The following is a 12518-nucleotide window of genomic DNA, read 5'->3' as shown; positions in this document are numbered from 1 at the left end:
GAGACATGAGCACACTATAAGACTTTGAATGGGTGTGAACTGGCTCCTCCCTCTATGCCCCTCCTCCAGACTTCAGTTAGACTCTGTGCCCAGAGAAGACTGGACACACACTAGGGGAGCTCTCCTGAGTTTCTCTGAAAATACTTTGTTGGGGTTATTATTTTCAGGGAGACCTGCTGGCTACAGGCTCCCTGCATCGTGGGACTGAGGGGAGAGAAGCAGACCTACTTCTTCTGAGTTCAAGGGCTCTGCTTCTTAGGCTACTGGACACCATTCGCTCCAGAAGGTCTGATCACTTGGTTCGCCTAGCTGCTCGTTCCCGGAGCCGCGCCATCACCCCCCTCACAAAGCCAGAAGAGGGTGAGTATTAGAAGAACAGAAGACTTCAGTGACGGCAGAAGACTTCTGAGTCTCGGAGGTAACAGGCAGCGGTCGCGCTGCGCACCATTGCTCCCACATACAAGCGGCACTACAAGGGTGCAGGGCGCAGGGGGGGTGCCCTGGGCAGCAATATACCTCACAATATAACCCTGGCAAAGATATATACAGTGCATAGGCACTGTATACGGACCCCCGCCAGTATAAAAATGTAAAAATATAGCGGGGCTGAAGCGCGCCAAGAAGGGGGCGTGGCTTAGCCCTCACAACTCTATACAGCGCCATTTTCTCCTCAAAGAGATGCTGGGCCCGCCAAAACACTGTTAAACACCTAACAGTGTAAAATGAGGGGGGGGGGGGGGCACAGTTATGTAGTGCAATATAGGTTCAACCATGAGACACTATAGATATATGTATATAATGTGCGTGTGTACAAGGAGTTGGTTAGAGTTTTCTGTGGTTTCCCTGTCAGAAATCTGCCCATGTTAGCAATGTTGGTGGGTGTTTAGTACACGTGTGTCGACATGTGTGAGTGATCTACCACAAACAGATATGGGTATCCCTCTGTTGGCATTGCCGACTCCAGATGGTACTTGATTCATGAGATTAAGTGTCAGCATGTCAGTAGTGGTAAGCTTTGCCAAAGTAAGCACTGTTTGGGGAACACAGAAGCATGTGGGTGACCCTGTCGGCACCGACTATTATGACTGGGTGTAAAATTATATAAAAAACCTATACCTGTAGGTGTATATATGTATGGTACTTTGCAGTGAGCTGTAGCTCGAGCACAGACGTGATAGTATTTGTGGGGGCGTCCTAGTGAAATTAGGTATATGTTTCCCTCAGATCCCTCGGGGTCACAAAAATGTTATTTTGCCCAGTCACTACTCCCTGTTGTCGACACAAATACTATGTTCTATGTCGGCCATAATGTTTCCTGATTAGATCCACAACATTGGCATTCAGTACATGTTCATACACATTCAGAACACATAAATGTCACTAGGGAGTCGGGACCCTGATGTTCCTGACAGATATATATATATATATATATATATATATATATATATATATATATATATATATATATATATATATGAGACGTATATATATATAGATATATGTGTATTTAAATGTGTACATTTATATTACAATTTATTATGAATGCTGAAGTAAAGTTATTCCTTCTCATGTGTTGGTCGCTCTGTGGATGAAGCTCTAGGTCAGCCGTGACAAGATGGTCTCGAATCCTCATGAGGAGTCCGAGTGTTTATTCTTCTCCCGCCATGGATAGAATAAAGTGAATGTCTACCCCTGGTCTACACGGGGCCCTGTCACCAAGGATCGTATACAGGAAGCTAACTTGTAATTTTAATTATATGCTTTGATGATATTTGCATTACATACGCATGGGGGTGTGCTTGTATTCAAAGATGCTCGGTTACCTTGTTATCCGATATAATTACCCTGGGGAGAAATGGAATATTCCTTGGGTCTTATCTACAACATTGCAGCATGCTGCCGTGCGACTATAAGAGGTATGAGGTATGCACAGACTTCGAGAAATACTGGAGTATCTTCCCTATGAAGGGATAATCTGGTTTGGGGATGGCTTGGTTAAGTTGATCTCGGCAGATACCACTGGTAAGTCTACCGTCCTGAGCTATGTTCCCTCACAACGGTTGGTGACGCATTTTTTGTGGGATGCAGTCATTTTGACCGGTTGGATACCGTTTTGTTTTCCCCTTCTTTGCAGGTAGAGGAAGGTGAAAAGGTAAGAGGTCTGCGGCCTTTTCAAGTTCGCAGAAGCAGGTATCATCCTCTGTTTCTACCACATGCACCGCAGATCGCTGGGTCTATCTTGCTGGAGCCCACACCGGTGGGAACTCGTCTAATACTCCTCAGTCAGTCCTGGAATGGACTTGACACAGTGAGTTAAGAATACAGTCCATAGGGGGACATACTCGAGTTTCCAGATGATTCCCCTTGCTGATTTTTAAAATAGATCTTACCAATTCTCTTCTGGACGGGGAGGTAGTATGCGACGCCATACAAGGCTTGGTTCAGGATCAGGACATTGTCCTGCTGTCCCTGTCAAAAAAAAAAAAGGGAATAAGCTGTTATTCAGGCTTTTTCGTGCTTCTGAGACCGGACAGCTCGGTCAGAACAATCCCAAAAAGATTTCTTCTTAAGAAGTTGAACTACAAGTTGGAATCTCTCAGGGCAGGGAGTTCCGACCTGTAAAAGAAGAAAGAGGGTTTAAATTAGTGATGAGCGGGTTCGGTTCCTCGGAAACCGAACCCCCCCGAACTTCACCCATTTTACACGGGTCCGAGGCATACTCGGATTCTCCCATATGGCTCGGTTAACCCGAGCGCGCCCGAACGTCATCATCCCGCTGTCGGATTCTCGCGAGATTCGGATTCTATATAAGCAGCCGCGCGTCACCGCCATTTTCACTAATGCATTGGAAATGTTAGGGAGAGGACGTGGCTAGCGTCCTCTCCGTTTATTCATTGTTGATGCAAATATTTGTGCTTGCTTATATCTTAATTGTGGGGACTGGGGAGCAGCTGTATTATTAATATAGGAGGAGTACAGTGCAGAGTTTTGCTGATCAGTGACCACCAGTTTAATCCGTTCTCTGCCTGAAAAAAACGCTCCTTATCCATTATCTGTGCTCAGTGTGCTGCATATATCTGTGCTCACACTGCTTAATTGTGGGGACTGGGGAGCAGCAGTATTATATAGGAGGAGTACAGTGCAGAGTTTTGCTGACAGTGACCACCAGTATACGTTGTCTGCCTGAAAAACACTCCGTATCTGTGCTGCATTGTAGTATATAGTAGGAGTACAGTGCATAATTTTGCTGACCACCAGTATATAATATATAGGAGTAAGGTACAGAAGGCCACTGCTGTACCTACCTCTGTGTCGTCAAGTATACTATCCATCCATACCTGTGGTGCATTTCAGTTTTGCACAGTTTGCTGACCACCAGTATATAATATATAGCATTACGGTACAGTAGGCCACTGATGTACCTACCTCTGTGTCGTCAAGTATACTATCCATCCATACCTGTGGTGCATTTCAGTTGTGCGCAGTATATATAGTAGTAGGCCATTGCTATTGATACTGGCATATAATTCCACACATTAAAAAATGGAGAACAAAAATGTGGAGGTTAAAATAGGGAAAGATCAAGATCCACTTCCACCTCATGCTGAAGCTGCTGCCACTAGTCATGGCCGAGACGATGAAATGCCATCAACGTCGTCTGCCAAGGCCGATGCCCAATGTCATAGTAGAGAGCATGTAAAATCCAAAAAACAAAAGTTCAGTAAAATGACCCAAAAATCAAAATTGAAAGCGTCTGATGAGAAGCATAAACTTGCCAATATGCCATTTACGACACGGAGTGGCAAGGAACGGCTGAGGCCCTGGCCTATGTTCATGGCTAGTGGTTCAGATTCACATGAGGATGGAAGCACTCATCCTCTCGCTAGAAAAATGAAAAGACTTAAGCTGACAAAGCACAGCAAAGAACTGTGCGTTCTTCTAAATCACAAATCCCCAAGGAGAGTCCAATTGTGTCGGTTGCGATGCTTGACCTTCCCAACACTGGACGGGAAGAGCTTGCGCCTTCTACCATTTGCACGCCCCCTGCAAGTGCTGGAAGGAGCACCCACAGTCCAGTTCCTGATAGTCAAATTGAAGATGTCACTGTTGAAGTACACCAGGATGAGGATATGGGATTCTGATGGTGAGGTGGTTTGTTTAAGTCAGGCACCCGGGTAGACACCTGTTGTCCTTGGGACGAATATGGCCATTGACATGCCTGGTCAAAATACAAAAAAAAATCAGCTCTTCGGTGTGGAATTATTTCAACACAAATGCGGACAACAGGTGTCAAGCCGTGTGTTGCCTTTGTCAAGCTTTAATAAGTAGGGGTAAGGACGTTAACCACCTAGGAACATCCTCCCTTATACGTCACCTGGACTGCATTCATCAGAAGCCAGTGACAAGTTCAAAAACTTTGGGTGACAGCGGAAGCAGTCCACTGACAACTAAATCCCTTCCTCTTGTAACCAAGCTCCTGCAAACCACACCACCAACTCCCTCAGTGTCAATTTCCTCCTTACACAGGAAAGCCAATAGTCCTGCAGGCCATGTCACTGGCAAGTCTGACGAGTCCTCTCCTGCCTGGGATTCCTCCGATGCATCCTTGAGTGTAACGCCTACTGCTGCTGCTGCTGCTGTTGTTGCTGCTGGGAGTCGATCGTCATCCCAGAGGGGAAGTCGGAAGACCACTTGTACTACTTCCAGTAAGCAATTGACTGTCCAACAGTCCTTTGCGAGGAAGATGAAATATCACAGCAGTCATCCTGCTTCAAAGCGGATAACTCAGGCCTTGGCAGACTGGGCGGTGAGAAACGTGGTTCCGGTATCCACCGTTAATTCAGAGGCAACTAGAGACTTGATTGAGGTACTGTGTCCCCGGTACCAAATACCATCTAGGTTCCATTTCTCTAGGCAGGCGATACCGAAAATGTACACAGACCTCAGAAAAAGACTCACCAGTGTCCTAAAAAATGCAGTTGTACCCAATGTCCACTTAACCACGGACATGTGAACAAGTGGAGCAGGGCAGACTCAGGACTATATGACTGTGACAGCCCACTGGGTAGATATATTGCCTCCCGCAGCAAGAACAGCAGTGGCGGCACCAGTAGCAGCATCTCGCAAACGCCAACTCGTTCCTAGGCAGGCTACGCTTTGTATCACCACTTTCCAGAAGAGGCACTGAGGAACATCATCGCAGAATGGCTTACCCCAATTGGACTCTCCTGGGGATTTGTGACATCGGACAACGCCACCAATATTGTGCGTGCATTACATCTGGGCAAATTCCAGCACGTCCCATGTTTTGCACATACATTGAATTTGGTGGTGCAGAATTATTTAAAAAAATGACAGGGGCGTTCAAGAGATGCTGTCGGTGGCCCGAAGAATTGCTGGCCACTTTCGGCATTCAGCCACCGCGTGCCGAAGACTGGAGCACCACCAAACATTCCTGAACCTGCCCTGCCATCATCTGAAGCAGGAGGTGGTAACGAGGTGGAATTCAACCCTCTATATGCTTCAGAGGATGGAGGAGCAGCAAAAGGCCATTCAAGCCTATACATCTGCCCACGATATAGGCAAAGGAGGGGGAATGCACCTGACTCAAGCGCAGTGGAGAATGATTTCAACGTTGTGCAAGGTTCTGCAACCCTTTGAACTTGCCACACGTGAAGTCAGTTCAGACACTGCCAGCCTGAGTCAGGTCATTCCCCTCATCAGGCTTTTGCAGAAGAAGCTGGAGACATTGAAGGAGGAGCTAAAACAGAGCGATTCCGCTAGGCATGTGGGACTTGTGGATGGAGCCCTTAATTCGCTCAACCAGGATTCACGGGTGGTCAATCTGTTGAAATCAGAGCACTACATTTTGGCCACTGTGCTCGATCCTAGATTTAAAACCTACGTTGTATCTCTATTTCCGGCAGACACAAGTCTGCAGAGGTTCAAAGACCTGCTGGTGAGAAAATTGTCAAGTCAAGCGGAACGTGACCCGTCAACATCTCCTCCTTCACATTCTCCCGCAACTGGGGGTGCGAGGAAAAGGCTAAGAATTCCGAGCCCATCCGCTGGCGGTGATGCAGGGCAGTCTGGAGCGAGTGCTGACATCTGGTCCGGACTGAAGGACCTGCCAACGATTACTGACATGTCGTCTACTGTCACTGCATATGATTCTCTCACCATTGAAAGAATGGTGGAGGATTATATGAGTGACCGTATCCAAGTAGGCACGTCAGACAGTCCGTACGTATACTGGCAGGAAAAAGAGGCAATTTGGAGGCCCTTGCACAAACTGGCTTTATTCTACCTAAATTGCCCTCCCTCCAGTGTGTACTCTGAAAGAGTGTTTAGTGCAGCCGCTCACCTTGTCAGCAATTCGGCGTATGAGGTTACTTCCAGAAAATGTGGAGAAGATGATGTTCATCAAAATTAATTATAATCAATTCCTCCATGGAGACATTCACCAGCAGCAATTGCCTCCAGAAAGTACACAGGGACCTGAGATGGTGGATTCCAGTGGGAACGAATTAATAATCTGTGAGGAGGGGGATGTACACAGTGAAAGGGGTGAGGAATCGGAGGATGATGATGAGGTGGACATCTTGCCACTGTAGAGCCAGTTTGTGCAAGGAGAGATTGATTGCTTCTTTTTTTGGTGGGGGCCCAAACTAACCAGTCATTTCAGTCACAGTCGTGTGGCAGACCCTGTCGCTGAAATGATGGGTTTGTTAAAGTGTGCATGTCCTGTTTATACAACATAAGGGTGGGTGGGAGGGCCCAAGGACAATTCCATCCTGCACCTCTTTTTTCTTTCATTTTTCTTTGCATCATGTGCTGTTTGGGGACTATTTTTTTGAAGTGCCATCCTGCCTGACACTGCAGTGCCACTCTTAGATGGGCCAGGTGTTTGTGTCGGCCACTTGGGTCGCTTAGCTTAGTCACACAGCGACCTTGGTGCGCCTCTTTTTTTCTTTGCATCATGTGCTGTTTGGGGACTATTTTTTTGAAGTGCCATCCTGCCTGACACTGCAGTGCCACTCTTAGATGGGCCAGGTGTTTCTGTCAGCCACTTGGGTCGTTTAGCTTAGTCACACAGCGACCTTGGTGCGCCTCTTTTTGTCTTTGCATCATGTGCTGTTTGGGGACTATTTTTTTGAAGTGCCATCCTGCCTGACACTGCAGTGCCACTCCTAGATGGGCCAGGTGTTTGTGTCGGCAACTTGTGTCGCTTAGCTTAGTCACACAGCGACCGTGGTGCGCCTCTTTTTTTCTTTGCATCATGTGCTGTTTGGGGACTATTTATTTGAAGTGCCATCCTGCCTGACACTGCAGTGCCACTCCTAGATGGGCCAGGAGTTTGTGTCGGCCACTTGGGTCGCTTAGCTTAGTCACACAGCGACCTTGGTGCGCCTCTTTTTTTCTTTGCATCATGTGCTGTTTGGGGACTATTTTTTTGAAGTGCCATCCTGCCTGACACTGCAGTGCCACTCCTAGATGGGCCAGGTGTTTGTGTCGGCCACTTGTGTCGCTTAGCTTAGCCATCCAGCGACCTCGGTGCACATTTTAGGACTAAAAATAATATTGTGAGGTGTTCAGTGTTCAGAATAGACTGAAAATTAGTGTAAATTATGGTTATTGAGGTTAATAATACTATGGGATCAAAATGACCCCCAAATTATATGATTTAAGCTGTTTTTGAGGGTTTTTTGTAAAAAAACACCCGAATCCAAAACACACCCGAATCCGACAAAAAATTTTCAGGGAGGTTTTGCCAAAACGCGTCTGAATCCAAAACACGGCCGCGGAACCGAATCCAAAACCAAAACACAAAACCCGAAAAATGTCCGGTGCACATCACTAGTTTAAATGCGGTGTCATCCGCATTAAGCTTACCTGTTTTTCTATTCAGGATTGTCATTGCCATTTCACCAGAGTGATGGTGCCATGATGGTTTCCTTCTATAGTAAGAGCCATTATTTTTCTGTACTGGGACGCTCTCCTGACTGCGGCGAGGTCATGAAACAAATGGTACAATTCGTTGTTTCTCTCTGACAGTTCTTTGACATAAAGAATCGCTGTTGATCCCAATGACGCAGAGGTCGGAGTTGGGAATAAGTTTAGATACTGATCGGTTAAGAGATTTTGTTTTTCCTGTGGAAAGAGATCTGATGATCCAGAGTCGGATCAGGTTTGCAACAGTGTAAACCCGTCGATACCTTCCGTTGATGCGGAAGATGGTTGCGGCCTACAAAGCCATTCGGTGAGCAGGTCAAATGCCAGAGTTGTTTTGTGGGACCAGTTGGACATATGGTCCGGGTCTTACCTGTACATGCACCAGAAAATATTCCTATTTTCCAGGACCAGAATATCTCTCCTGTGGTGGCTTCACAGTTCTCACCTCCTAGAGGGACGATGGTTCGCTATCCAGGATTAGATTCTGGTGTCCATGGATACAAGTCTCCGAGGCTGGGGAGCAGTTTTTCCAAGGGAAGAATTTCCAAGGAGAAAGGTCATGCCGGGAAGCTTGCCTGCAATAAGCATTCTTGGATTAAGAGCTATTTACAACGGAACATCTTTTTCGTGTTCTGCCCGTCTTAATTCTGTCGGACGACTAAACAGCAGTGGCGTAAGTAAGCCACTTGGGCGGAATGAGGAGCAAAGCGGAAATGGTAGCAGCCACAAAAGTTTCTGATGAGCGGAAAGGCATGTAAACGCTCTGTTAGAGGTTGTCGTTCCGGGTGAAGACAACGGAGAAATAGACTTCCTCAGCAGACATGATCTCAATCCAGGAGAGTGGGGTCTTCATCAAGAAGTTCACAGAAGTGACAAGTCTTTGGGGAATTCCTCGATTAGACTTGAGGGAGGTTCGCCTCAACAAGAAATTCAGAGATTTTGTTCCAGGTCAAGGGACACTCAAGCTATAGCAGTGGACCCCTCGTGACACCTTGGGTGCTTCAGTCGGTCTATGTGTTCCCTCCACTTTCACTCTTTCCGAAGGTGATAACCATAAGAAAAACAAAGGTTCAGGCGATCCTCATTGTTCCGGTCTAGCCAAGGAGGGCTTGGTATCCAGATCTTCAAGACTTACTCATAGAAGATCCCAGGCCTCTTCCTCTAAGAGTGGTCCTGTTACAGCAAGGACAAGGCGTGTACCAAGATTTACCGGGGCTGCGTTTGACGGCTTGGCGGTTGAACGCCATATCCTAGCCCGAAAGGGTATTGCCGGTGAAGTCATTTCCACATTGCTTCAGGCTAGGAAAGAAGTAACGGCGAAGCTTTACCACCGTATTTGGAGGAAGTATGTGTCTTGGTGTGAATCCAAGAAGGCTCCTACGGAAGAATTTCAGCTGGGTCGTTTTCTCCATTTTTTGCAAGCAGGTGTGGATGAGGGCCTAAAGTTAGGCTCCATTAAAGTGCAGGTTTCGGCCTTATCAATTTTCTTTTAGAAAAGAATGAGCCACCTTTCCAGAAGTTCGGACTTTCGTGAAAGGAGTGCTGCATATCCAACCTCCATTTGTGCCCCCAGTGGCACCATGGGACCTTAATGTGGTGTTGCAGTTTCTTATGTCACACTGGTTGGAACCTTTACGAAAGGTAAAAATTTCTCACTTGGAAAGTGGTCATGCTATTGGCATTGGCGTCCACAAGGCGGGTGTCGGAATTGGCGGCTTTGTCTCACAAGAGCCCTCTTTGATCTTCCTTGTGGATAGAGCGGAATTGAGAAATTGGCAACAATTTCTGCCTAAAGTGGTTTCTGCGTTTCACAGGAACCAGCCTATTGTGGTGCCTGGGGCTACTTAAGCGTTGGCTGATTCGAAGTCTCTTGATATAGTCAGAGCTTTGAATATTTATGTCGCCAGAACGGCTCAGATTGGGGAAACAGACACTCTGTTTATCCTGTAAGCTTCCAACAATAGTGGGGCCACTGCTTCTAAGCAGACTGTTACACGCTGGATCCGTGAAGCTGGCTGGCCGGTACCGAAGTCGGGGAAGGCCCATTCTACCAGGAAGGTGGGCTCTTCTTGGGGCAGATGCCCGGGAATCTCTGCTTTTCAACTTTGCCGAGCGGCTACTTGGTCGGACTCAAACACTTTTCCTAAGTTCTACAAGTTTGATACCCTGGCTGATGAGGACCTCAGGTTTGCTCAATCGGTGCTGCAGAGTTGTCCGCACTCTCCCGCCTGGTCTGGAGCTTTGGTATAAACCCCATGGTCCTTTTGGAACCCCAGCATCCTCTAGGACGTAGGAGAAAATAGGATTTTAATACCGACCGGTAAATCCTTTTCTCTTAGTCCGTAGAGGATGCTGGGCGCCCGTCCCAGTGTGTTCTGTATCTGCAGCTATTGGTTGTCGTTACACTAATGTGGTGTTTCTTTGCAGTCAAGTCTGTTGCTGCGGTTATTCATGCCATGACATGCGATATGTGATTATCGGTCATGATACACACAGGTTGTGTTATGTTTTCGGTCAGCATATTGCTGTATGGTTTTTCCATGCCGTCAGCTGGTGTTCTATTGAATGCCACGTTTTGCGGCATGGTCGAGGTGTGAGCTGGTATGACACTCACCGTATTTAAACAATAAATTCTTTCCTCGAAATGTCCGTCTCTCTGGGCACAGTTTTCTAACTGAAGTCTGGAGGAAGGGCATAGAGGGAGGAGCCAGTTCACACCCATTCAAAGTCTTATAGTGTGCCCATGTCTCCTGCGGATCCCGTCTATACCCCATGGTCCTTTTGGAACCCCAGCATCCTCTACGGACTAAGAGAAAATGATTTACCGGTAGGTATTAAAATCCTATTTTTGTAGCGCTGTTATCAGGTCAAAACTCAACAAAACTGCGCATGCGTATGCACTGCAATGCACAGGTGCATTGTACAGGTGCAAAGAGGATCGGTGCTGGGCGATGGATTTAACAAAAAGAATCCATTCGCACAGCCGATCGCAAGGTGATTGACAGAAACAGGGCGTTTATGGGTGTCAACTTTTTTGTACCGCTCGGCTGCACAAGCGTTCGCACACTTGCAAAGCTAAAATACACTCCCGCATAGGCAGCTACTATCTGATCGCTGCGCTGCAAAAAATAGCTAGATAGCGATCAACTCTGTATGACCCCCATTGTTTCATACTGTACATTTCCAATCTTTCTATTTTTTGCTGAGCATTGCTTGCCCACTATTCCTCTATTTACTCCTTTCACTACACTTTTTTTTTAACTGCTCCTGTTGACTACTTAACATCACCCTCCTTTCTACTTGCTTGCTGCAAACTTTATTACCACTGAACCTCCACATCAGTACCCATGACTTGATCTGCCTGAACACTGTGCGGGATGTACTAATGTGAAAATGCGATTAAAAAAACCAAAAACATTTTCAGGGTTTTACCGCATTTTTCGAATGTACAAAGACCCGGATGCTGAATTTCTAATGCAGAGGGTAACGCCAACAAAAGCTGGCATACCCTATAGAAGCCTGTGGGCTTTTTCCCACATTGGTGCTGTCAGAGTTATCCGTTGCCGCCGCCTCACATTGCTCATGTGCAGACGGACTCCTGATCATAAGCACAAGTCTATGGACCTTCAGCCATCGGAAGAGACAGCTCTTATTGGGAGAGATGCCCTTTGTAATATTAATTGCATATGTTAGTTCATATGTGATTAGTATTGGCGCGATGTGTGAAGGGATGTACCGCAAGAGGTTGGTACATCCCGCCTTTGTGGGAGATGTATCAATCCTTTGAAAAAGGACAGGTAGCAAAGTTACCATTAGCAACAAACCAGCTACTAACTATCATTATAGAAAATGTACTTGATAAGAATATACAGTAGAATCTGATTGGTTGCTAAGGGTAGCTTCCTATTTAGATGGTTTGATACATCCCCCTATTACCTAGATGATATCCATGTTCTCTACATTTTCCTTTAGGAAGGCCCTAGATGTCTTTATTCCCTATCCTTTTCTGCTCTTCTGAAAGTTGTAGCCCTGTGGTCTCTTGTTTGAGCACACAGTCCATACTGAACAGGGACTTTGGCAAAATGGACAAAGTGTAAGCTGTAAAAGATTGTGATATTGGTTGCCATTTCCGTGGAATTCCTTTGTTACTTTGTTTTGATCAGATGAGCTGGTGTATCAAGCAGCAAGTCCTGATGAGGAAGCGCTAGTCACGGCAGCAAGGAATTTTGGCTTTGTTTTTGTGTCCCGTACACAAGATACCATCACTACAAATGAGCTTGGAGTAGAGAAAACCTACAAAGTCCTTGTTCTCCTTGACTTCAGTAGTGTTCGCAAGCGGATGTCTATATTGGGTGAGCTGTCCTTTTCTTTGTATGGGCAAATTGGGATAGTTTTAACCACATGTGGTGTATTTGTGCAATAACTCATTTATTTGTAGTCAGGGACCCTGAAGGAAAGATTAAGCTCTACACGAAGGGGGCAGATGATGTTATTCTAAAGCGACTTCATCCAGATTGTGCTACTGAAGAAATGACAGAGAAATCACTGGAAGTGAGTACTGAGCT

General features: G+C 46.4%; 1 protein-coding gene across 3 annotated transcripts in view; it reads left to right on the top strand.

Moving 5' to 3' along the window:
- ATP8B3 (ATPase phospholipid transporting 8B3) overlaps window positions 1–12518 on the top strand; it is a 937871-nt gene that overhangs the window by 487190 nt on the left and 438163 nt on the right. For all 3 annotated transcript variants that reach the window (XM_063915843.1, XM_063915834.1, XM_063915853.1), the window contains 2 exons: window positions 12117–12305; window positions 12392–12504. In XM_063915843.1, the coding sequence (XP_063771913.1) occupies window positions 12117–12305; window positions 12392–12504 (302 nt within the window). The remainder of the gene's footprint in view (window positions 1–12116; window positions 12306–12391; window positions 12505–12518) is intronic.

The sequence above is a fragment of the Pseudophryne corroboree genome, chromosome 1 (assembly GCF_028390025.1).
Source record: "Pseudophryne corroboree isolate aPseCor3 chromosome 1, aPseCor3.hap2, whole genome shotgun sequence".
Lineage (NCBI taxonomy): Eukaryota > Metazoa > Chordata > Amphibia > Anura > Myobatrachidae > Pseudophryne > Pseudophryne corroboree.
The sequence above is the reverse complement of the archived record's forward strand: the minus strand, read 5'-3'. Positions and strand labels throughout refer to the sequence as shown.